General features: G+C 43.4%; 1 protein-coding gene across 1 annotated transcript in view; it reads right to left on the reverse strand.

Annotated features, from left to right (window-relative positions):
* The window catches only part of NDUFS6 (NADH:ubiquinone oxidoreductase subunit S6), a 46019-nt gene extending 23041 nt beyond the window's left edge, over positions 1–22978 (reverse strand). Inside the window, exon 1 of the mRNA XM_030209817.1 lies at positions 22699–22978. Within this exon, the coding sequence (XP_030065677.1) occupies positions 22699–22899 (201 nt within the window). The 5' untranslated portion in view covers positions 22900–22978. The remainder of the gene's footprint in view (positions 1–22698) is intronic.
* Positions 22979–27348: the final 4370 nt, after the last annotated feature.

The following is a 27348-nucleotide window of genomic DNA, read 5'->3' on the forward strand; positions in this document are numbered from 1 at the left end:
CTGCCTGGAACAGGAAAAAAAAAAAAAAAAACACTAGGCCCAGGACATTGGAGTTGGATTCTAGACCTCAAACAACTTCTGCAGAACTGTCTGTCCAAACTATCGCATCGGGTACCTTGCTTAAGGCAACAGTGAGATCTGAATGTGTGGACTGAAGACCAGGTTGCAGCCTTGCACATTTCTTCTACAGAGGCTGACCTCGTGAGCTACCAATACCACTTAGCTCTGACATTATCAGCCTTGACATGACCCTCAAGAGTCAGCCCACCTTAGGCATAAGTGAAAGAAATTCAAATCTGCCAACCAACTGTAGATTGTGTGTTTTCCGATGGCGACACTCATCTTGTTGGGATCAAAAGAAACAAAACGTTGGGTGCTGTCTGTGGGGCCTAGTCCACTCCAAGTAAAAGGCCAATGTTTGCTTGCAGTCCAAAGCGTGCAAGGTGCTTTCAACAGGATAGGCATGAGGACAGGGAAAGAATGTTGGCAAGACAATCGACTGGTTTAGATGGAACTAAGATACAACCATAGGTAGGAACTTAGGGTACTTGCAGAGAACTACTCTGTTATGATGAAATTTAGTGTAAGGTGGATCCGCTACTAGGGCCTGAAGCTCACTGACCCTGCAAGCTAAAGTAACAGCCACTAAAAATAATACCAACCAGGTCAAGTACTTCAGTTGACAGGAATTCAGTGGCTCAAAGGGGACTTTGTCAAAAGCATACCTCTCATGAAGCGAACAACTAGAGGCTGTTTAGAGATGGGCTTACCTTCATTAATTGCACTGGGGTGAACCCTTACACAGCTGGTCTTAAGACCAGACTCAGAAAGTACAGAAGGTATTCAAGCATAGGGCAAGAAATAGGATCTAGGGCCCTGCCCTCACACCAGACAGCAAACCTCCTCCATATGAAATAGTACGACCTCTTAGTGGAATCTTTCCTAAAAGCCATCAAAACCTTGGAGACATCCTCAGGAAGATGAAAGGAAGCAAATTCTAAGCTCTCAACATCCAGGCTGCGAGGGTCAGGGTCCAGGGACTGGAGGATGGGAAATGGAAAAGATCCCTTGTTCTGCGTGATGAGAGAAAACACTCCAATCTCAAAGATTCTTCGGAGAACAACTCCAAAAGAAGAGGGAACAAGATCTGCCTGGGCCAATAAGGCGTGATCAGAATCGTGGTTCCTCGGTCTTTCTTGAGTTTCAGCAAAGTCTTCCCCATGAGAGAGATGGGAGGATATGCACACAGAAGACCTTTCCACCAATGGAGGAGGAAGGCATCCAACAGGGGTCTGCCATGCGCCCTGACCCTGGAACCGTACTGAAGAACCTTGTAATTGAATAGAGTGGCAAAGAGTGGGTGCCCCACTCCTGGAAGATCTCACAGGTAACACTAGTACTGAGAGACCACTCATGCGGTTGCATGACCCTGCTCAGTGTGTCAGCCAGAGTGTTTGATTTGCCTGCCAGGTATGTGGCTCTGAGAAATATCCTGTTCTGGACGGTCCACTGCCACATCCCTACGGCCTCCTGACAACAGAGGGTATGATCCGGTACACCCCTGCTTGTCGGTGTAGTACATTGCAACCCGACTGTCCATTTGAATGAGCACAATTTGGTTGACCAATCAATCTCCGAAAGCCTTTAGAATGTTCCAGATCATCCAAAACTCCTGAAGGTTGATCTAAAGATCTGCTTCCTGCACTGACCAAGCACCCTGGGTGTGAAGCCCATCCAAATGAGCTCCCAACCTCAAGCGGGACGCATCTGTCGTCAGCGCCTTCTGGGGCTCGGCAATTTGAAATTGAAGTCCCACAGTCAAATTGGATCTAATTGTCCACCAGAGGGACTATATCAACTCCGTCATTAATAGGATGACATCTGCTAGGATCCCAGAGGCCTGACACCACTGGGAAGCTAGAGTCCACTGGGCGGTTCTCACGTGCAGATGGGTCAAGGGAGCAACATGCACCGTGGAGGCCATGTGGCCTAGCAACCTCAACATCTGGTGAGCTTAGACCCGTTGGTTGGCTCAAACCCAAGTGGGAAGTGTGACTAAAGCAACCGCCCTCGGCACAGGGAGAAAGGCTCACACCCGGTGTTAGTGTCTAGCAGGGCTCCAATGAATACCAATTGCTGAACCAGAAACATATGGAACCTGGGGTAGTTTAAAATAAACCCTAGTAGCTCTAGCATCCAAATAGTTCTCCGCATGGACTCCTGAGAACTGTCCTTCGATGTGCACTTCACCACCCAATCATTCAGGTAGGGAACCAACATGGACTCCCAGCCTGCGTAGAGGCGCTCTGACTACTATTAGACACTTGGTAAAACCCTGGGAGCAGACATGAGGCCAAATGGAAACAGGCAGCACTGGAAGTGATGTGCTCCCACTTAAAATCTCAGATACTTCCTGTGACCTGGAAGTATCTGAATGTAAGAGTAGGCATCCTTTAATTCCAGAGAACACAGCCAACCTGGAGACTGAATCATTGGGAGAAGACTGCCCAGGGAAACCATCCTGAACTTTTGTTTCACCAGAAATTTGTTCAGGGCCCTTAGGTAGAAGATGGACAGAAAACAGAGGGAAGGCTTAAACTGCCATTCTTCTCAAGAGAGGAGGGTGAATAGTGGAATGCCACAAGGATCTGTACTCAGACTGGTGCTATTTAACATTGTTATAAATGATCTGGAAATCAGAATAACGAAGTGAGGTGATTAAATTTGCAGATGACACAAAACTATTCCAAGTTGCCAAAACGCATGCGGATTGTGAAAAATTGCAGGAAGACCTTAGGAAATTGGAAGGCTGGGCATTAAATGACAGATGAAATTTAATGTAGATAAATACAAAGTAATGCACATTGGGAAGAATAATCCAAATCATAGTTATCTGATGCTAGGGTCCACTTTAGGAGTCCGCACTCAAGAAAGACCTAGAGGTGTCATTTTAGACAATATGCTGAAATCTTCTGCCCAGTGTGCAGCAGCGGCAATAAAAAGCAAACAGGATGCTAGGAATTGAGACCAAAAATATTATAATGCCTTTGTACTGCTCCTTGGTGCAACCTCACCTTGCCTTGAGTACTGCATTCAAATCTGGTCGCCATATCTTAAAAAAAGATATAGCGGAATTAGAAAAGGTTCAAAAGAAGAGCGACCAACATGATAGAGGGGATAAAACTGCTCCCATATGAGGAAAGGCTAAAAAGGTTAGGACTCTTTAGCTTGTAAAAGAGATAGCTGAGGGTGGATTTGATTGAGATCTATAAAATCCTGAGTGGTGTGGAGCAGGTGGAGGTAAATCGATTTTTCAATCATTGAAAAAGTACAAAGACCAGGAGACACTCAATAAAATTGCATTGCTAGGCGGAAATATTTTTTCACTCAAAGAATAGTTAAGCTCTGAAACTCATTGCCGGAGGATGAGGTAACGGCGGTTAGCATATCTGGGTTTAAAAAAAGGTTTGGACAAGTTCCTGGAGAAAAAATCCATAGTCCATTATTGAGATGGACATGGGGGAAGCCACTGCTTGCCCTAGGATTAGTAGCATGGAATGGTGCTACTAATTGAGTTTCTGCCAGGTACATGTGGTCTGGATTGGCCACTACTGGAAGCAGGCAACTGGGCTACATGATCACTGGTCTGATCCAGTATAGCTATTCTTATGTTCTTAACCCTGGATCCGATATCTGGTGTATCTTCTTAGGGACTGACAGAGGGGAATCCCAGTTGTTCACCTGAACTTCTTGCAGGACCTTGGGAAGCGGGACCTTGAAGTACGAGAAAAGTCCCAGTCCAAGACCTCAAACACTTCAGCTCTAGGCTCATCCTCAGTCTCCAACCGAATAAGAATGGCATATGCCATTTCCCTGAAAAAAGCGGGGAAGGAAAGGCACTCAGATAGAGATATCCTCCTTTCCTCTTGAGGGCAGGGGTCAGATGGGATACCAAAGGACTTGTCCTCTGAGAAGTATCTAGGGTAGTCATCAGACGTCCACGAGCACTCCTCTTCAGTGTCAGCAAAAAGCTCCTTATGGGAGAGCTGAGACTTACTCGAGAGAGAGGAACTATGTCCATGTGAGGAAGGGCATCAAGGTGTAAGGTCCACCCTCTACTGGCGAATCTTCCTCCACTGACATTGAGGGGGGAGCCAGCATGGGCGGCTGTCAACTCCGGACCCACACGCAACACCAGTGTTGGAGGCCTCAGCAGAGGCTGTGGGCCTTGCAGGGCAGCAAGAGGAGGAATGGCTGGTGCAAGATGCCAATGCACTCTGTTGGATAAGCCCCACCAAGTGCTCATGGAGAATGGCCCAGACATGCTCATCAAGGGCCATCAGGAAAGGATGGGGTGTAGGTTCAGAGGCAGCCTGCTGAACTGTTGGAGATGGTGCGGACACCTGGGCCTGAGTGCATGGAGACCCCCATATCAGCACCTCCTCGATGGAGGGAGAGCGGTCTGCTTGGCGCCAACGCTTCTCAGAGACCAGAACCTTCAGTGCCCCTGTACCATGTGTTGAGGGGGGCATCGATGCTTGTGCTTCTTGATGCTGAGCATCAACACTCCTCGGTGCTGACGAGGTCATCAACCCCCCCCCCCCCCTCCTCGAGTCCTCTGTGTTGAGTTTGACGCTGACCGGTCCCAGGGGCCCTGTTCAGCAGCCAGCGTCAAGGCAGGTGGTGACCTGCTCAATGAACGCCCACTCCCCAGCGTCAGACATGGGTCTTGTAGCCTTAGGGACTAATGCACCCGAAGCCAGTGGAAGCAACGATGCTGACGATTTAGACCGGCCTCCAAACATTTTCTCTTTGTGCCTCTCTGGACAGCCGAGTTCTTTTCTGCACACACAGGTAAAGAATACAGCTTGAAGGGGTATGTTCTGGTCCCAGACACCAAGACACCAAGAATAGATGTCTTTGCCAGACATGTTCTGATTGCACCGAGCACAGCGCTGGAAACCACTGGGAACCTTCGATGACAAAGAAGGAAAAACAGCAGTGGCCAAATCAAATGACTCAATGGCGACTTCAAAAAGGGGCAAAGCACCAGAAAAAGGGAAACACTCCCGATCGAAGCTCAGGCCTAAAAGGGCCTAAAGTGTGCAAAAAAACTGAAGGAAACCTAAAAGGGGGGGGGAACCTAAAAACAAAAAGGAAGCAGAATAAAAATCTCACAAGGAAGGCACGAAAAAATTCATACCATATGAAGTGAGGAGCTGTGGACAGCGTGTTATTTATTTATTATATTTGTATCCCGTACTTTCCCACTAAAAGCAGGCTCAACGCGGCTTATATAGTAATAGGTAACACAGAATTTTGTTATCTCCACATGGCAGATGAGAAGCAACTGTTGGTCCCGCACTCCCATGGAGAGCAGGAAGGCACTTGCACATGCGCAGTACTAGTACGTGGCTCTTAAAAATTATATACGCTATCAAAGCTGGTCCGCACCAGGGGGCATGGATGACGTCACCCACATGTAAGTACTAACTAGCCTTCTTGTCCTCAGAGAAAAATGTTACTGGACATTTTATTTTTTTGAAAACGCTTTTTTCCAACAAAGTTATAAAAACATTCTATTGGACACACTGGTTAAGCAACAATTCTGAATAGCATACTACATTTTTCAGAAGAATACAAATCTCTCTTTGTATCTACAGGACAGAAAACACAGGCAATAACATCTCAGGCTCCAGATTTTCTATGGCAATATGTGGTACATTTATATGACTTTGAATTAAGCTTACATTCTAAATAATTTTGTATTATAAAAGATGTGGAGGCTCATTTTCAAAGCACACAGACTTACAAAGTTACATAGGATACTCTGGGGCTTGTTTTCGAAAGAGAAAAAAGTTTTTAAAGTGTTATAAAGCACCATTTGGACAGATTTCTTCTCAAAACATCCAAAAATCGGTATTTTCGAAACCTAGTTTGTAAACATTTATCTACGCATTCTGTCTCCAATGCACCAAAATCATAAGGGGGGTGTCGGGGGTGTTGCTGAAGCAAGCTTAGGGCATGCCTAACACTTGGACATTTTACAGCCATAATAGAACAAAGCAAAAATGTCCAGGGTGAAAATCTAAACGGTTTGGGCTAGACTTGTTTTAAGAACGAATAAGACACAAAACTGTGCCCGAAATGACCGGATGACCACTGCATGAATCAGGGATGGCCCTCCCAATACTCCTCCAGTGGTCACTGGCTCCTTCCTGCCATCCAAAAATGTGAAAAAAATATTACTCAACAGCCTCAATGACAGGTCTATTAGAGCAGCATGCAGGTCGCTGAAGTAGTCTACTGGTCAGTGCATTATGGAGTAGGGGATTCAGGCCTCTACCTCCTTCTGTCAGTCACACTTGTGGTAGAAACTGTGACCCTCCCCCCCAACTCACCCAAACCCTACTGTACCCACATATAGGTGCCCCCTTCACACACATGGGCTACTGTAGTGGTGTACAGCTGGGGGTAGTGGGTTTTGGAGGATTTAGCAGACAAGACAAGAGAGCAATGGTGAGATGTGTACCTGGGGGTATTTATATGAAGTCCACAGAAGTGCCCCCTAGGGTGCCCCATTGCTCTCCTGGGATGTCTTGCTGGGTGGGGGGGGAGGGGAGACCAGTCTACTAAGAATGCTGGTCCCAGAGGCTTGATTCTGTAAATTGGTTTTTGAAAATGGCCAAATAAAAAAACTACAAAGCACAAAACCTTATTCAAAATGTTGATTTTGAAAAAAGAAAAACAAGATAGATGCCTTTCTTTTTTCAAAAAGTCAGATTTCGGACGTTTACTGCAAAACGTCCAAAGTCAGACAGACGACATATCAAAAATGCCCCTCCATGTAACTTTGTAAGTCTAAGTTCTTTGAAAATGAGCATTTTTATCATCTTGTCTGAATAATTCATTTTACCTCTTTAGGGAGTTTTATGGGAACGAACTTGAAGCTTCAACATGGGGAAGGAGAGGAAGAAATCTCAGGGATAGGAATCCAGTATGGGAATGCTGTAAGAAAGGAAACGTCTTGGGGAGGAGTGCAGGCAGAAGAGGAACAAAGATAAAAGATTTAGGGGAGGAAATGTGTCATTTAGTTGATCTGTTGACTTCCTTTCCTTGAGTCCTGCTCTATCAGTCTAAATCAATGTGTTGAATCCCCCTATCAACAGATGAAAGTAGAGATACTTAACTATTCCAGTGACATCACCAGTATAAGAACTGGTACAGCCTGGAATTTTCTAGTATGCCAATGCCAAAGCAGCACTAGGTCTACATTACCACACACCACTGCAAACCCCATCTAAAACCACAACATCTACAAGAGAGAGAGAACACAGAGGAAGAGTACTGAAGTCTTCCAGGGCAGGCCCTGTACTGATCTAGCAGAGCTCAAAGAAAGGAAATTAAACAAGCACAAATAAGAAGAGTGAAATTTATCTTCTCTGCTAGATCAATCCACACCAATGGGATGTACAAAAGCAATACCCTTAGGGGGCAGGGGAAGACAAAGCCTCCCTGAATTACACCCCTTCCAAGGGTAAATTTCAATTCTAGCAAGAATGCTGATTTTATAGTAATTAAAAAAAAATGTAGGGATGACCAGGTTGCCACTTTGCAAATGTCTTCTAGAGTGAGCCTTTAGACCACTCAGAGGACTTCTTTCCATGGATAATGTATGCAGCTTCAATAACTGCTCTATGGGCAATTTGGATGTCACCTGGTCACACAGGAGCCCATAGGGAAAAAAAAAAAAAGAAAGAACACAAAGCCGATCCAACAGGCAAAAAGAATTGGTCACTTTCAAATAACACAGTAGTGCTCTACAGATATACAAGCGAGCAGCTTCTAGTTCACTCGTGGATGTTTCAAACCCAAAAATGCTGGAAAATTGACCACCTGGTTTACATGGAAAGGAGAGGTGACCTTTGGCAAGGAGGACAGAACCGTATGGAGAGAAACTGTGTACTCCGAGTAGGACAAGTATGGGTCCCTACAAGACAAAACTGTAAATCTAAGACTAGTCAGGCTGAAGAAATGAACACAACAAACACCGCCTTAAGGGTGAGATCTTTCACAGAGTAATTCTTCAAAGGTTTGAATGGAGGCCCCAAGATCACAATAGGACTAAATTAAAACTCGCTGCAGGACAGTAGGGTGGAACAGGAAACAAATCCGCTTCACTTCAAATAATAAAAATGCACAATGTCCAAATGCACCGCCAAGTAAGTCCCAAACACCTTACCCATGTAGCAAGCTGGGGCCACTACCTGGATTTTAAGCCTTTGTTCAGGCCCTTCTGCAGAAATTCCAGGATGGGAACTTACACCCACCAGCAGAGAGGGAGCGCAAAGATCCCCCAAACCCAGACACAGGCTAGGGACCCACATTGCCTCAGGGCTCTGAGAAGAGTTGAAATGACTAGAACTGAGTAATCTGGCTCTCAGCCTGCGCTTTTCAAGGGACTGGGATCCTCCAACACTCAACCAGTCCCTGCCTAAGAAGCTTCCGCCCCCGCGAAAGTGGAGTTCCTAGCAAACAGAATAAGTCTGCACACCATGGGCAGCATGGCCAGGCTGAAGCCACCTTCAACATAACTTTTGTCCATCTGTTGCCATGGGGTGAATATGTAGACAGGATGCTGCCTGGCCATGGCTGTAAAAAAGCATTGATTCCCAGAGCCTCCCCCCCCCCCCCCCCCCCGTGACTAAAAAACTGGGTACACATGACGTTCTGAAGCATCTTCATCAAGCTGAAGCATGGAGTGCCCTACTTATCAGGACCTGGAAGGCAGAGAGAGAGACAACTCCTATGGATCTAGACTCCTGCAGCTCAGAAAATCCACCTGCACATTTTCTGCTCTGCTGATGCAGGCTGTCATGATGCAGAGGCGACTTAGAGCTCAGCTGCAAATTAGGGCACCCTCCTTGGCTACTGCCTCACTCTGGACCCTCCTTATTGATGTATACCACTGCCATGGCACTAATGACACTCTGCCCCTCCCTTCCCCCATAAAGGAGGAGGCATTCTAGCAACACCAAGTGAATCACTATCACCTCTAGCTGACTGATGGGCTGCTCCTTCTCCACCTGGGATCATCTGCCTTGTGCAAACCTCCCCAAGCAGTGAGCTCCCCACCCATGGAGACTTGCATCAATGGTCACCAAGATATAGTCAGGGGATCTCAAGGCACGCCTTGAGAAGGTAGCACGGGTTATCCCACCATGCCAGACTCTGGTGTAAGGCCTCCAATTAGCCCACCAAGAGCAGTGCCTGCGGCAGTGGGCACATGTGCGCAGTTGCTCACCACACCCGCTCCAATGTCGCTGTAAGTAATTCCAAGCTGGTAGTACTCCTAGGGTGCACAGCTCCCTCTTCTTGAGCTGCAGGTTATGCATGTGGTCCTCTAGAAGAAATGTCCCTCCCTGCCTGGTGTCAAAGTAGACCCCCAGATACTCTAGAATCTGAGAAGGTGTCAGGTTACTCCTGGCATATTTGACTACCCAGCATAGGGGCTCAGGAAGGAGAATAATTTCTACTGTGGCAGTCCATGACTACTCCTCCATGTCTGCCCAAATTAACCAGTCATCCAGTTATGGATATACTCTGACCCCCCTGTCTGTGCAAGTGGGCCACTAACACCACCACATTACCTTGGAAAAGGTGCACAGCAGTATCATAAGCTCAAAGTGGAGAGCCCAGAATGGAAAGTGACTACCCATAACACAGAAATGCAGAAAGCACCTGCTTGAGTCCCCGACTGCAATATGAAAATACACTTCCACCAAATGGGAAATCTGTCTGGCTGCACCAATGCAATAACCGGCATAAGGTCTCCATGCGCAACTGTGTGGCTCGTAGTGAGGTACTGACTCCTTGAGGTCCAGGGATGGGCCTGAAGGAGCTTCCCTTCTTGAGAACCTCAAAATAAGATGAAGTATCAGCCTTATCCTTCCTCGTCTTGGGAAACTGGTTCCACCACTCCTGGCTTAACTAGCCTATGGCGGATATCTTGCACTGCCAATCCTTTGAGAGCAGAACCAAAGGGAAATACTATAAAGAAGTCAGAAACTGATTTGGCTAATTCTACAGCCTAACTCTTGCTCCTCATCTCCAGGAACCACTTGTTGGAAGTCAAATGGCTCACTTGTGATGAAACTGACTCTGCTGCCCCCACCTGCACTAACAAAAGGCATGATAGGTGAGTTGTTACATTGTACATGATATCATTTAGGTCACATTTAATCACAATTGGTGATTTGTAACAATGTAGAATACCTAATATCAACACCATATTTAACTGATAGATTCTTTTTGGTAATACAATCTTTTTCGGTGAATATGACCTATATATATATATATATATATATATATAAGCAAATTCTGATATAACTATTATATTCAATCTTTATTTCATTATAACACAATTACAAATTCTTATTATTATTCACTATATTAAAACCCACAATAAACCATTCATTCTTCATTCATACATACATAACTTCTATACATAACATTAAAATGTTCAAATATTATAACACACATATGATTGTCTCTATATATTTGCCAATTCAGTCTATAAGTAATAAGTCTCTCCAAGTACTCTTAATATAATCGATCACAAGTTTCAGGCTTTATCTTCTATGACCGTAATTACTTTAAAGTTCTTAGTGTTCTTCCACTGGCAACAATTTTCCGTTGAAAAAATGTAATCCGTTATGACTCTATTTGGTAAACGGAATTATATATCTTCTATAATTCTTCATAACAAATCCATCCTTTCTTCTCTTAATTAGCAAATCATATGTTTTCCTGTTTTTATTATGGATTTCTCCATCTTAATTTGGTCATTTGACTGACATACAACTGTTAATTGTCTCCCTCATAGTTAGAAATGTGAAGACTTCATTGGTTTAAATAATATTTTTTTCTTTCTTTCTCCTTCACCAAAACCCAACACGTACGTGTTTCGCTCCTCAGAGAAGAATTAAGAGAAGAAAGGATGGATTTGTTATGAAGAATTATAGAAGATATATAATTCCGTTTACCAAATAGAGTCATAACGGATTACATTTTTTCAACGGAAAATTGTTGCCAGTGGAAGAACACTAAGAACTTTAAAGTAATTACGGTCATAGAAGATAAAGCCTGAAACTTGTGATCGATTATATTAAGAGTACTTGGAGAGACTTATTACTTATAGACTGAATTGGCAAATATATAGAGACAATCATATGTGTGTTATAATATTTGAACATTTTAATGTTATGTATAGAAGTTATGTATGTATGAATGAAGAATGAATGGTTTATTGTGGGTTTTAATATAGTGAATAATAATAAGAATTTGTAATTGTGTTATAATGAAATAAAGATTGAATATAATAGTTATATCAGAATTTGCTTGTATGTTTAACTATAACTATTTTCAAATTACTATACCTTATACAGAACATTTATATATATATATATATATATATACACACACACACACTAGCCGTTAAGCCCGTTAAAATGGGCGAGATTTGTAATTCTCACCTCCATGTCCAACAAACCTCCTCTCTCCCCTGCCCTCCCCTGATCCATGTCCAGCAACCCTGCTCTCTCCCCTGCCCTCCCCCCCCCCATGTCCAGCAGCCCTCCTGTATCCCTTGGCCTCCCCCCATCCACCAACCATCCTCTCTCCCTGCCCTCCCCCCATATCCAGCAACCCTCCTCTTTCCCTTGGCCTCCCCCCCCCCCCCGTCTACCAACCTTGCTCTCTCCCCTGCCCTCCCCTCCATCGATCCATGTCCAGCAACCGTGCTCTCCCCCCTGCCCTCCCCCCCATGTCCAGCAGCCCTCCTGTCTCCCCTGGCCTTACCCCGTCCACCGACCCTCCTCTCATATCCAGCAACCCTCCTCTTTCCCTTGGCCTCCCCCCCCCACCCTGCTCTCTCCCTTGCCCTCCCCCCATGGCCATCAACACTCCTCTGTGCCCTCCTCTCTCTCCCCTGCCCTCCCCCCATGTCCAGCTACCCTCCTCGCCGCCGTTCCCTCCCCCTGCTCCTTCCCCCCTCCGTGCCGGGCCCCCTGCACTGACATGAGAGAGCCTCTCATCTCCGTGTGAAAGCGCTGCCTGCACCGCTTCCACACGGAGATGAGAGGCGCTCTCATGTCAGTGCAGGGGGCCCGATACAGAGGGGAGCGGCGGCGACAACGATGTCGAGGATGGGGGGGTTGGAGGTTGGTGCGCCGGCGATGTTCTTCCTTCGTCTCCAGGCTCCAGCGGCAACGGCAGCGTCCATTTCCCTCTCTGTTCCGCCCTCTGACGTCATCACGTCTTGACGCGAGGGCGGGACAGAGAGGGAAGTCTCCGCATTTGCAGGTGAGTCGGTCACTTGCCATTTATATGTTTGATATACATACACACACATTTTTTGAGTATGGTTCTTCTATTGTTACATCTATACTTTCCATTGTCTTCACATAGCTAGAGATTGTGCTCAATATGTCAGTCATTTCTCAGTCACTATGTGTTTAATGAATATCTGTTTTACTTAAGAGTTTTTAAATATTAATTTTTTTACACATATGTTATGTTCAATAAGTTATACTTTCTATAATAGTGTTTTTGTTGATCTTTTACTCACATTGATATTTATGTTTTACATCTATTATGATTACTTATGTTGCTTTTATTTAAATGTGAAATGTATCATTATCTCTGTTAATTACAGACCCTTGATGCAGGCGCTGTGCGCCGAAACACGGCCCATGTCGGGTCTATACTGGAATATCTATTTTTTTCAATAAATAGAACTGTGTCCCGTTTCTGAAGGCTCCTGGTGCTTTTTTGTTGTACTTTGGAGGTTCTTATTGTGGGCCATTAATAGGGCCTGTGAAGGTCAAGGGACCAGAATCCCTAGGGCCTAAACTCGGAAAAGGACAAGCCCTTCTGAGACCTGGGTTTCTGCAAAAGACAAAGGAACACTAGCCAAAATGGAAACAGTCTACACCCTTGAAATGAGCCTTTCCCCGTTTGATGAGAGGGAGAGATGTGGAAGATATATAGATTTTCAAAGCACGCAGACTTACAAAATTACATAAAGGTGTACTTTCAAAGCACTTAGACTTATCAAGTTCCAAAGGTTACTATGTAACTTTGTAAGTCTAAGTGTTTTAAAAATGACCCTCATAGTAACCTATGGAACTTTGTAAGTCTAAGTGCTCTGAAAATACACCAAGGATTTCTCACCAAGGGTTCTTCTGCTGCCACAGTAAGTTCAGCCCATCTTTACAATATAGTCTTTTGTTTTTCCACGTATTGCCCCATTCTCATTTGTACCTAAAACCTTCTTGATGATACCAGGCTGTGAGCCACCTATTGAAGATCAGTATTTTGCAATCTTCCCTTTCCTTAGGTAAGTAGTACTTCAGAAAATTCTACTATCCGTACTCAAGGCTTTAACCCCTCCTACAGCTCCTGAAAAGCCATCTGCACTACAAGTGTGTTATTATTGGGCAGGCCATTTGTTCTCAGGTGGATAACAAAATCCTTAATCTCTACAATAAGCTGATTCTGTTCAGACCAGGATTGTTTTACCATGGCTATATTTAAGTATTAATGTGTTCTTCTATATACTCCTAGAACTGTGTTTCTGGTTTCTTGGAATTTAGCGGTATAGGCAAAATATAAAAAACAGGAAATGTAATTGTTCTCTGATTAGTTAGTATTTGCCTGGTACTTCTAGTAGCTGAGGATCCTGGAAGGCATTTCACTGTGTTGGGCCCCTTGTTCCAAAGTTAATGCATCTGATAACAGAATTCAGTAGAAGCAACAATTTTCTGTTTTGAGCTTATCAGTGCTTTGGAGGTGTCATTTTTATTGAGCTACCTTCATTGTTTCTGGTTCCACCTCTTTTCTTTCTTTCTTGAGCATCATAATGATCTAATGCCGAGAACGAATTATGTAGGGGCAACAACTGTGAGGGTGGATGCTTCTGTGCCACACCCGAGCCTGTGGCTATTCTATTCCTAGGTTGTTTTATTCTTTGAGGCAGTGGTGGTAAACTGCTATGATGCTGTGTAGCGCTGGAAGCTGCTTTAATTGCATCCAACTCCTGCTTAAGTTTGCTGAGCCCCTCTTTTATATTAGCAAACTGAAGACAGATGGCACAAGCCCTAAGTCCCTAGATGGTGTGTTTTGGAACTAATGCACCACAATTATTACACTGAATAAAAGTCATCTTGTATGGTTGGAATGAGTATCAACAGGTTTACTATGATAGGGTTAACAAGTCACAAGGTTATCTATATGTAACCAAGTATTGTTAATAATTATTAGGTCATGGAACAGCTAGTTCAGGAGCCGACAAGAGAAGGAAAAATACTAGACTTAGTCCTTAGTGGTGCTCATGATCTAGTGCAGGGGGTAACGATACGAGGGCCGCTTGATAACAGTGATCATAATATGATCGGTTTTGATATTGGCATTGAAGGAAGTGAAACTAGGAAATCAAGTACGCTAGCGTTTAACTATAGAAAAGGTGATTACGACAAAATGAGAAAAATGGTGAAAAAAAGACTGAAAGGAGCAGCTCGCAGAGTAAAAAACTTGCATCAGGCGTGGATGCTGTTTAAAAACACCATCCTGGAGGTTCAGGACAAATATATTCCACGTATTAGGAAAAAGGGAAAAAAGACTAAACGTCAGCCGGCGTGGCTAAACAGTAAGATAAAGGAAATCATTAGAGCCAAAAAACAATCCTTCAGAAAGTGGAGAAGAGAACCAACTGAAAGTAACAAGATAGATCATAAGGAATGCCAAGCCAAATGCAAAGCGGAGATAAGGAGGGCAAAAAAGGACTTTGAGAAGAAATTAGCGTTGGAAGCAAAAATACATAGTAAAAACTTTTTTAGATACATTAAAAGCAGGAAACCGGCCAAAGAGTCGGTTGGGCCGCTGGACGAAAATGGTGTTAAAGGGGCGATCAAGGAGGACAAAGCCGTAGCGGAGAAATTAAATGAATTCTTTGCTTCGGTCTTCACCGAGGAGGATTTGGGGGGGACACCGGTGCCGGAAAGAATATTTGAAGCGGGGGAGTCGGAGAAACTAAACAAATTCTCTGTAACCTTGGAGGATGTAATGGGTCAGTTCAGCAAGCTGAAGAGTAGTAAATCACCGGGACCTGATGGTATTCATCCCAGAGTATTAATAGAACTAAAAAATGAACTTGCGGAGCTACTGTTAGAAATATGCAATCTGTCCCTAAAATCGAGTGTAATACCGGAAGACTGGAGGGTAGCCAATGTTACTCCGATTTTTAAGAAAGGTTCCAGAGGAGATCCGGGAAATTATAGACCGGTGAGTCTGACGTCGGTGCCGGGCAAGATGGTGGAGGCTATTATTAAGAATAAAATTGCAGAGCATATACAAAAACATGGACTGATGAGACAAAGTCAGCACGGATTTAGTGAAGGGAAGTCTTGCCTCACCAATCTAATGCATTTTTTTGAGGGGGTAAGCAAACATGTGGACAATGGGGAGCCGGTTGATATTGTATATCTGGATTTTCAGAAGGCGTTTGACAAAGTGCCACACGAAAGACTCCTGAAGAAATTGCAGAGTCATGGAATCGGAGGTAGGGTATTATTATGGATTAAGAACTGGTTGAAAGATAGGAAGCAGAGAGTAGGATTGCGTGGCCAGTATTCTCAGTGGAGGAGGGTAGTTAGTGGGGTCCCGCAGGGGTCTGTGCTGGGTCCGTTGCTTTTTAATGTATTTATAAATGACCTAGAGATGGGAATAACTAGTGAGGTAATTAAATTCGCCGATGACACAAAATTATTCAGGGTCGTCAAGTCGCAGGAGGAATGTGAACGATTACAGGAGGACCTTGCGAGACTGGGAGAATGGGCGTGCAAGTGGCAGATGAAGTTCAATGTTGACAAGTGCAAAGTGATGCATGTGGGTAAGAGGAACCCGAATTATAGCTACGTCTTGCAAGGTTCCGCGTTAGGAGTTACGGATCAAGAAAGGGATCTGGGTGTCGTCGTCGATGATACGCTGAAACCTTCTGCTCAGTGTGCTGCTGCGGCTAGGAAAGCGAATAGAATGTTGGGTGTTATTAAGAAGGGTATGGAGTCCAGGTGTGCGGATGTTATAATGCCGTTGTATCGCTCCATGGTGCGACCGCACCTGGAGTATTGTGTTCAGTACTGGTCTCCGTATCTCAAAAAAGATATAGTAGAATTGGAAAAGGTACAGCGAAGGGCGACGAAAATGATAGTGGGGATGGGACGACTTTCCTATGAAGAGAGGCTGAGAAGGCTAGGGCTTTTCAGCTTGGAGAAGAGACGGCTGAGGGGAGATATGATAGAAGTGTATAAAATAATGAGTGGAATGGATCGGGTGGATGTGAAGCGACTGTTCACGCTATCCAAAAATACTAGGACTAGAGGGCATGAGTTGAAGCTACAGTGTGGTAAATTTAAAACGAATCGAAGAAAATTTTTCTTCACCCAACGTGTAATTAGACTCTGGAATTCATTGCCGGAGAACGTGGTACGGGCGGTTAGCTTGACGGAGTTTAAAAAGGGGTTAGATAGATTCCTAAAGGACAAGTCCATAGACCGCTATTAAATGGACTGGAAAAATTCCTCATTTTTAGGTATAACTTGTCTGGAATGTTTTTACGTTTGGGGAGCGTGCCAGGTGCCCTTGACCTGGATTGGCCACTGTCGGTGACAGGATGCTGGGCTAGATGGACCTTTGGTCTTTCCCAGTATGGCACTACTTATGTACTTATGTACTTATGTACATATGAGTAGCAGGAATCAGTGGGCATCATTCCTGCTTTATGTAAGGTATAGGGGGGGCCCACTGGACATCAGGGAGGTGGGGTTTTTTTTAAGTTAAGGGGGAAGGAGGAGAGGAGGTAAATACCACAAAACACCAGGGTAAGGAGGAAGGGGGACCACTAGATACCGAGGCAAGTATTTTTTCTTTTTATTTTGTTTAAATATTGGACTCTGGCGGGAAGAGTGACATTTGGTAATGAGCTGTCATAGCTCAGCTGTGGATTACTACCATGATTTTAATGCAGCAGCAAATTTGCATGCTTATTACTTACAGCATTCTGCGGTACAGCTGCGCACTGAGCCAGCTCTACCATGAGGCTTTCTGCATTGGGCCCTCTGTGAGCAGCAGCAACTTAAGTGAAGTGGTGTTGCAGCCCTTCTTGCTGCCACAGGCCCTGAATAACATTTAACTTTTCAATGATAAAAACTTGAAATTAGATGGACATTTACCAACTATCTGTAAATTTTTAATCTTAAAAGACTTTCCCACCTTTATCCTTCATGTAGTTATCACACACAGAGGCATATTTTCAAAGCACTTAAGACTTACAAAGTTACATTGGGCCCCTTTTACAAAGGCCATTTCCTGCAGAAAAGAAAGACCTACCTTTTACCCGGATGTGGTAAACATGCGCTGCCACCAGCACAGGCTCCCTTTTTCCACAGCTTGGTAACAGGAGCCCAGAGTAACCTATGGAACTTTGTAAGTCTAAGGGGCCCTTTTACTAAGGGGCGGTAGGGCTACCACTGCGTTGATGCATGGCAAATCGGGCCTCTGCCACACGCCAACTCCAGCACTAGAAAATGCATTTTTATTTTCTAGCGCCAGGGGCTTACCTGGTTGTAATCGGTCAGTGCCATGCACTGCTCAGTTATTGCTGGGGTAGTGCAGAAGCCCTTACCACCTCCTAAATGGGTGGCGGTAAGGGCTCCCCCAGGAACCGGCTGTGCAAGTGGTTCACTTAGCACAGGGCCATTTCCCTTAAAAAAAAAAAAACACACACACACACCTTTTACCTGCTTGGTAAAAGGAGCCCTAAGTGCTTTGAAAATGAGCCCCATAGCCATCACTAAAGAATGGTCACAACTGTGGAACGCGCTACCAAAAGCCTTGAAAACAACATACGACCATCTAAACGTCCAGAAATTACTAAAGACTAACGTGTTTGAAAAGGCATAACTTACCGATCCAAACTAAATGCCTGATCCCTGCAACACAACAAAAGTAAAGTACGTATTGGACATAACACAACTCTTCCACTGTCTGTTCCATATGAACTCTATTACCACAACATCACTTTGTATTTGTTCACACCGGAGTCTGCGAATGCCTCTCTGGTACTATGTAAGCCACACTGAGCCTGCAAATAGGTGGGAAAATGTGGGATACAAATGTAAATACAGCAACAAAAACAGCGGGTCTAATCAAACAATTTACAAGATAGTGAAAAAATAATGGAAGGAGGGAAAAAGACTTCAGATTGGTGGCAATCAGCCCAATCAATAAGATTGCTTATAAACAGTCACCGTAATTCAATCATTGGTCCTTAACCAACCTCCTCCCTTGGTGTTCAAATAGTATACATTTTTGTAATTGTTTTAATGCAAAAATACTAAATCCAAGATCCAGGACATTAGGAGCAAAAACTACTTATCTTATCACAGGTTCAAACTTGGGCCTCCCCAATGGACCCATTTTGCCAAGTTGGGCTTCGTCCTGGATTGTGGATTTAGTATTTTTGCATTAAAAAATAATTACAAAAATGTATACTATTTGAACACCAAGGAAGGAGGTTGGTTAAGGGCTAATGATTGAATTACGGTGACTGTTTATAAGCAATCTTATTGATTGGGCTGATTGTCACCAGTCTGAGGTCTTTTCCCCCCTTCAATTATTTTTTCACAATCTTGCAAATTGTTTGATTAGACCCGCTGTTTTTGTTGCTGTATTTCCAAACGTTGAGAGGAGTTTTTCCCATTTGTGTGTGTTACATTGGGGGATACAAATGTAACAAATAAAAAATAAAAATCACTATTACCGTGCAATACCATGTTAGTCAAGCAGCAAACCACCACTTCAAATACAGCTATATTCAAAGTTAAATGACAATAAGAACAATTTTTATTTATCAAATTTATAAAACTTACCTTTCCAAAGGCTCAGGGCAACATTCAACAATTTTACACATGTAACATTATATAAGAAAACTATTTGGATTCACTGGCTTATAAGTGACAAGCCTCATTTACTACACTGAATTAACTATCATTCATTAATGCAAGTTATGCACTTAGAGGTCAATATTCAAAACAACTTAAGCAGGCAGGAGAGGCTTACCAAATACACCCCAAGGGGTCCTTTTACTAAAGTTTAGCATACATTAAGTGCCACATGGCCCTTAGGTATAAAATAGGACACACAGCATTTAGCATGTGTTAAGCTTTAGTAAAAGGACCTCTTAGTCCGATGATCAAAAATGCCCCTCTATCTCCTGAACTGGCTCAAAAGCCTATATATTAAAGACTGTGTTTGAGCCTACAGTGGGTAGGAATCAAACACAAAGCTTTTAAAACCAGCCTAGTGCTCTAAATAAACACAGAATTTATCAGTTTAACCCACAATCATTTTCCTCATATTTTCAGACAATCTTCCAGTACATAAATACTCACACATGCATATTCATTTTCTGTAGTTGCAGGTCCTGTCTTAGCACTCCTTCAGAATTAAGGATGACTAAGGTCAGGTGCTAGGACACCATGAGGTGTATTTTCAAAGCACTTAGCCTCCCAAAGTTCCATAGAAACCTATGGAACTTAGCCTCCCAAAGTGCTTTGAAAATATGCCTACATGGTAATTAGAAATTTCCATCTGGAGGAAGTTTGTCCTCTTTCCAGGGGGGAGGGGAGCCACTAGACTAGGCATTTTTTTGTTTTACAGGAGGGGGGCTCAGGTCAGGAGGGGAGATTACCAGTATTTTTTTTTTAATTACTACTATTATTAGAGGAAAAGAGAAAAGGGGGCCAGGTCAGAAGGAGAGATATTAGACTACCAAGGATTAAATATCAGGAAGGGGGTGCCAGGTCAGAAAGAAGTCATAGGGTAGGGGCCCACTAGACTACCAGGGAAGAATTTTTAAGCTGGGGTCAGGACGGTATTTGGGTCAGAGGTGCCTCTGTTTTCTTTAATCCTATATTGCTTAGATGTTCCGCTATTCTAATTTTTATTTTCCTAGTCGTAGCACCTCTTGCCTCTCATTGGATGGAAGTTGGGCATCTAATAGAAACACCGTGATTTGTGGTGTTATACCAGTTGGAAAATTTTAGAGGTGGAAATGCTCCATACAAATTACATCGAATAGAACAGAATTTTATTTTTCTTTATAACACACTCGAGCCAGCTGGCTTAAATCGCAAAATAGAATGGGAATTGGTGATATAACTTGGACACAACCCTGTAATGGAGGGACGCTGTTGTTGCAACTGGCCATGCTGTATCTCGGATTTGTATAAAATCAGAAAACAGTTTGTTCTGGAACACGCATGTGCAAAGGTGCTTTACGTAGCAATGGATTATTAAGACGGGTTGAGCTTCTCAGTTATGCTGTGCTAAGAGTGTCGGATTGATCGATATTTGGTGAGTGTGTTTGGATTTATACATACTGGTATTGTAAACTAAGAATTGTATAATTTAATGTAATGACTTTGTATGCAAAGGCTGACAGCTCCTGATGACGCCTACGGGGCAAAAACAAACTTTGTGTCGGGCTGGAAAATCACTGTAAGGATGGAATAATAGAATGTGCGACAATTGCCCAATCATATGCAAACTAATGGACTGAGGAGTCTTGAAGGATTTGTGTGTGTGAAGCTTGATTATTTCAACTGATGATGGGAAGAAACTGACCATTTTGGCCTGTTTTTGAACATTTGAACTGACTCCTAGAAAATGTTATTTTAATGATGTTATATATGTGGGGAATGAGTGTTGGTTTTTGTTTTATACATTTTTGATGTGATTGCTGTGCTTTATTACTATTGAGAGATTTTTGAAATGAATAAACTTGCATTAAATATATGTTGTTATCAATGCAAGCACTTTCTTTAAGATTGCTTGTACTTAATGACCCACAATAACATGCATTTAGATGAATTTTAATGCGGTAATGGTTTCAGGGCAAGTTAATACCCATGCTGAAACCATCTGAGCACTCAGCCAGTAAAACCTGTGGTAAAACTGGGTTAAAAATCACACTAATGCTTTGTTCATTGGTCCCTGAATGAGCATAGGAGCAGCAGAAGTAGCACCAGAAGTTAGTGTGTCCTTCTGTATGAAAAATGACAGCGTGTGTGCATGTGCATTATCAGAAGAATAAGAGTGCGTGCACGTGTGTAGAATGAGACCTACATATGTAGGACTGAAGATTAAGGGAGTGCATATGTGTGTGTGGGTATACATATTTCTCAAGAGCAAGAGTGAAGAAGGCATGTATGTTTCTGTGTCTGTGGTAAGAACCATCTCATATAAAGAGTTTCCCTTTGAAAATTTGGGCTGAAGTGGAGAAGTCCACTGTTACAAATGTACTTATGTTTATATTAAAGTGAAGGGAATTTTTTAGCCCAGAGAATTTTTCCCAGTTATCAATCACCCGGGCAAATTCCTTTCAAAGAATATTCTACTACCTCCATTCTGTATTATGTTAGACAAAGAAAGCTAAGTATTAGCAAAAGTATTTATTTTCTTTTGCTTCTTCCCTTTATGAAGTATTTTCAGACACAAAATAAATTTATATATAGTAAATGTATACCTCAGACACATTGCCTGTCAATCTCACTCTTTCAAGCAGTCTAAAATTGGAAATCTCTGGTTTGTATCAGTGACAATGATGAGTGAAAGTGATGTACCAAAATTCCATGGTTCTCAGTCCACTTCTACAGAGCTGCCAAGTTGCCCAGTTTCGGGGGGGGGGGGGGGGGGGGGGGAGTCCTTTCGGCCAATATGCTATTTGGAGCACCTGATTCTATCCACTGAAAGCGCTACATATCCCACTATGCACCAGGATAGGACTGTAAGAAATCCAGGACAAGCCTACAATCCCTCGTTTGGAGTTGGGTAACCTGACAGTACTCAAGTTCTAATCATTAAGCCACTTCATTCAAAATATATGCTTGCCTAGTCCCCATACTCACCCACAAAATATAACTAACATACCCACAGTTCAGCTCTGCATTTTTCCCTGCTACTTCTGGGGAGAGAAAATGAGAGAAAGGCCATGAATGAAGTCCTGGGGGCAAGGAAAGAGAATAACTCATGGGGGGGGGGGGCGGCAGTTGAGTAAAGTAGTTAAGGGAGGGGGAATCTATGGTTGGTGGGCCACAAGGGCATGTTTGCCTAAGGCCCAATGCAGTATTAGGGAAAGGGAAATGGGACTTGATATACCTACTGCCTTTCTGAGGTTTTTTTGCAACTACATTCAACGTGGTTTACATATATTCAGGTACTTATTTTGTACCCCAGCCCACCTAGCAAACCACCTAGCTCTGTTTTGCAAACTCTCAGGCTCTGCTCAAGAAAACCATCTCCCCTCCCAAACTGGCTCTCCCTCCTGGTCCCTGTGGCTACTGTAAGCCCTCCCCCCCCCCCCCCCCCCCCCCCCATAACTAGTTTGACAATCTCAACATGGGGGATTTGACCTTTTAGAGGTTTCCTTTAAAGCCCTCTTCAAAGAGAGCACATTGTTTTCCAGGTACCCCGCCTCTCTCAAACTCCTGGGCCTGTCACGGACAGAACACACAGCACGAGCCGACTGGGCAGAACAATACTCGTTCTTTTCTCTTCAGTTCCATTTCACTCTATGCTTACCTGGCCGGTATGTGTCACTTTTTCCCCGCTCTCCGAAACCGGCGCACACGAATTCTTTCGGACTGGAGCTCCGAAGTAACTCCACTGACATCCACGGGGCAAAGGGCCGGTAAAACCACCGCCGCTTCTTCTACTAACACCACCAAGAAGCAGTCGCAATTTCACGCTCCTCAAAGGAGAAAAAGTCACCCCCAGCACCATTATTCTTCAGTCGTATTCTCAACAGCTCCCTCCACTGACAGCCCAGACGCACGCACGCCCAAAGAAATGCGCGTGCGCAATAGAACGTCTTTGCTCCTTCAGATGTCAATAAAGTATATGCAGAGAAAAAAAAGTTAAAGAACAAAAACGTAAGGCTTTTTCAAGGAAGGTTGCGTCAGCACGTCAGTGAGAGACTCCATAGAATTTTAAGAGCAGCAGTGGCCACTGGGGTAGGACTTTAGTGACGACTAAGGTGAGTGGAAACAGGTGAGGGTAAGTGGGTATTTTGGAGGGGGCGCGTGCTAAGTACAAACCTTCCATTTTTTTTTAACGTAATGTATTTTAATATCGTGTGTGAGAGGAGCCTTTGAGCGCGCCATGTGTAGTAAGTAGTACGACTATTAGCTGTTGTCCGCGAAAGCGTGTGACTGTTTCTGCCTGAGCCTAAAGAAGAAGGAATCGTTTGATATAATTTGTTCTGGTATTCAGATTCTTGCGAATGGCATCAAAGCCTACTATAATAAATAGTCGTAAAATACTGAAAGGTACTAAAGATAGACACGCTAAGTGTTAATCCCTTACATCGGTGGTTGTATAACCCGGGGGTGGCCTTCATCATCATTTTGGCTTTTTTTTTTTTTTTTTTTTTTTGCCCCTTCTAGTCTCTGCTTTTTCAATCCAAGCAGCTCTGGGAGAAAGGGGAGAGGAAGAGAAGTGCTTGAAAGACGAGGCATTTCTCAATAGACGAAGAGAAATCCTCTTTGAGGACACACAAAAAGGTTGAAGGCAGATCATCAGGGCCGGTCTTAGTAATTGCGGGCCCTGTGCAGACCAGTTTGGTGCCCCTCCCCCCAAGTAGCTCCACCCCTTGTTGACAAGATGTGTTTTGAAATTTTTTTTTATTTCAAATAAAGACAAATCAAGCAAAACTTGTACAGAAAAACTAATTCATATATGTACAATGCTGCCATAGGAAACCTTTGGGTTTTAAAAGTAAAACTTAGTAGCAATAATGAAACAGTGATTGAATATTCATGTAGCAAGCAGCCTGAGCCAACAGATTTATTTTCCACTGAACATAATTAACTTTGTATGAACTTGGCTGCTAATAGTTGAACTGGACAATGTTGGCCCATTTAGACAGACTCTGGACAGTTCTGCAGGAAGAGAAGCCCTTCCCTCATTAATCCCTTCTCTGTGAAATAGTAGTAAGTGCATTTTTATAATATACCACTGCAGTCCACAAAGCAAAAGGAGCAAGTTCCCACGTGCCGTCTTTTTTTCTTTCGATGTAGGCACAGGAAAAAAAAAATTAAATGTTCCCAGGTTTCAATCTAATTCATGTTTAATGTGGGATAAAATGCCATAAATATCTAAATAGGCCTCATCTCATACAAACTATCCACTGATCAGAACTTAACCATAACACAAACTGGATGGGCAGAAGCACCATGGACTGACCTAAAATGGCGAAAAAGGGGCCCTCTCCACACATGAGAACACACAACTTACCACGAGAGGCCGGATAGACCCGACTACCTTCTGGCAACAGATTTGCAAAGACAATTGGACAGCACAAACGGAATCCATATCTTACCTCTCAGACTGGGACAAAAGATGCAGACACATACTAGATGAAATAGCACCATTGCAAACAAGAACCTCACTCAGACACAACTCAATACCATGGTTCAACGAAGAACTGAAAAAACTAAAAACACAATCCAGGAAACTGGATCTTTCCTTCCCCGAAGATTCCACTAGACCACCAGGGTGGTTTTGGGTATGTGCACACCCTGCAGCTCAGGGGAGGGGAGGCAAGGAGTTGGATCGCGGCAATGGAGAGCAGGAAGGAGCGCCACGGGGCCCTGTGCGACTGTTCCTGTCACCCCTGCCTAGGACTGGCCCTGAGGCAGATTGATGGCTTGGATGTGATTGTTATACCTTGATCAGCAGTGTCGAGGCCTCATATGGAAAGATGTTTGGTAGCTAAGTCAGGGCCACTTTGGATCCAAATGAGCTGAAGACCCACTGCCTTAGATGTAGTGTACTTTGAGTTTATGGATTATGATTGCATTTTCCCCTTAGTTATTTCTGGAATTTGTTACCAAGATGAAGGAGAAATATTTTTGACCCCCCTCCTGGATTTCTGGCAGATTCATTCTGTCCTATTATAGAATATGTGGTGTTGATTTCAAAAAGGTAGTAGTGACCATAATATCGAGACTAGCATGTAAAGAATGACATGGGGATAAGGACAGAACCCACAGAGATGGGAGCAAACTTTGTCCCTGTGTGATGGAACAACATCTATAAAATACTAGTATCCAATATATAAAAGCTGAACGCATCTTAGACAGCTGGCAATTGAATTCAGTGTTAAACTGTAGAAGCTGCTTTTGGATTTAAATGAAGCACTGTGAAGTGACATCATTTGTGTCTTGTCTGCCATTTATGTGGTAACAAGAGTCTTGTCTGCCAATCAGACTCCTACCATCTGCAGTGTTCTTCCATTATGTACCTAATTATCTTCCCAGATGAAGTAAAAACAAAGGCAATCAAACCTTTGAGAAGGCTGTACCAAAATCAGATTGAAATGGAAGGCCCGAATCCATCAATAACTTGTAAGAGCATAAGCGTTGCCATACTGGGACAGACCAAAGATCCATCAAGCCCAGTATCCTATTTCCAACAGTGGTCAATCTAGGTCCCAAGTACCTGGCAAGATACCAGAACACTAAAACAGATTCCATGCTGTTTATCCTAGAAATAAGCAGAGTTTCCCCAAGTTCATCTTTATAATGGTTTATTGACTTTTAGGAAATATCTAAACCTTTTTAAACTCTCCTTAGCTAACTGCTTTTACCACATTCTATTACAACAACTTCCAGAGTTTAATTGCACATTGAATGAAGAAATTTTCTCCACTTTATTTTAAATTCAATACTTAGTAGCTTCATTCTGTGCCCCCTTGTCCTAATATTTTTGGAAAGTGTAAACAAGCAATTCTGTTCTAAGCGTTCCACTCCACTCAGTATTTTATAGACATCTATCATATCTCTCCTCAGCCTTCTTTTCTTCCAAGCTGAAGAACCCTAGCCGCTTTACCCTTTCTTCATAGGGAAATTTTCCCATCTCCTTTATCATTTTTGTCACCCGTCTCTGTACCTTTTCTTATTTTTCAGATGCGGTAACCAGAATTGCACAGTATTTGAGGTGCAGTCACACCATGGAGCGATACAAAGGCATAACATTCTCATTTTTGTTTTTTTATTATTATTTGTAGCATTTGTACCCCACATTATCCCACCTATTTGCAGGCTCAATGTGGCTGACATTAGCCGTAGTGGCGATTGCCATTTCCGGTCTACAGAGTTGCACATGGTTTTACATTCAGTACGTACATACATGGTATAAGAATACATTGTGATCTTGCGTAGGTGTCAACCTTATATTGTTGCTCGGTTATCGACATTAGGGTAGATAGTGATAGTGTTTGGCAGTGAGATTAGTCAGCATTGTGTGGTTACATAGTAATCGATTTTAGATTAGAAGTGGGATTGTTTGTTTATTAAAAGCATTGAGGTTATTCGATCGAGTGATTAAGGTCGATCCAATCTTATTCTTCAGTCTTATTGTTTAGTAATTATGACGGTTGTTTGTGGTATGCCTTCTTGAATAAGTCAGTTTTCAATATTCTTCGGAAGATAGTTACAGTGGGGGAAATAAGTATTTGATCCCTTGCTGATTTTGTAAGTTTGCCCACTGACAAAGACATGAGCAGCCCATAATTGAAGGGTAGGTTATTGGTAACAGTGAGAGATAGCACATCACAAATTAAATCCGGAAAAGCACATTGTGGAAAGTATATGAATTTATTTGCATTCTGCAGAGGGAAATAAGTATTTAATCCCTCTGGCAAACAAGACCTAATACTTGGTGGCAAAACCCTTGTTGGCAAGCACAGCAGTCAGACGTCTTCTGTAGTTGATGATGAGGTTTGCACACATGTCAGGAGGAATTTTGGTCCACTCCTCTTTGCAGATCATCTCTAAATCATTAAGAGTTCTGGGCTGTCGCTTGGCAACTTGCATCTTCAGCTCCCTCCATAAGTTTTCAATGGGATTAAGGTCTGGTGACTGGCTAGGCCACTCCATGACCCTAATGTGCTTCTTCCTGAGCCACTCCTTTGTTGCCTTGGCTGTATGTTTTGGGTCATTGTCGTGCTGGAAGACCCAGCCACGACCCATTTTTAAGGCCCTGGCGGAGGGAAGGAGGTTCACTCAGAATTGTACGGTACATGGCCCCATCCATTCTCCCATTGATGCGGTGAAGTAGTCCTGTGCCCTTAGCAGAGAAACACCCCCAAAACATAACATTTCCACCTCCATGCTTGACAGTGGGGACGGTGTTCTTTGGGTCATAGGCAGCATTTCTCTTCCTCCAAAC

Source organism: Microcaecilia unicolor, chromosome 1, assembly GCF_901765095.1.
Source record: "Microcaecilia unicolor chromosome 1, aMicUni1.1, whole genome shotgun sequence".
Lineage (NCBI taxonomy): Eukaryota > Metazoa > Chordata > Amphibia > Gymnophiona > Siphonopidae > Microcaecilia > Microcaecilia unicolor.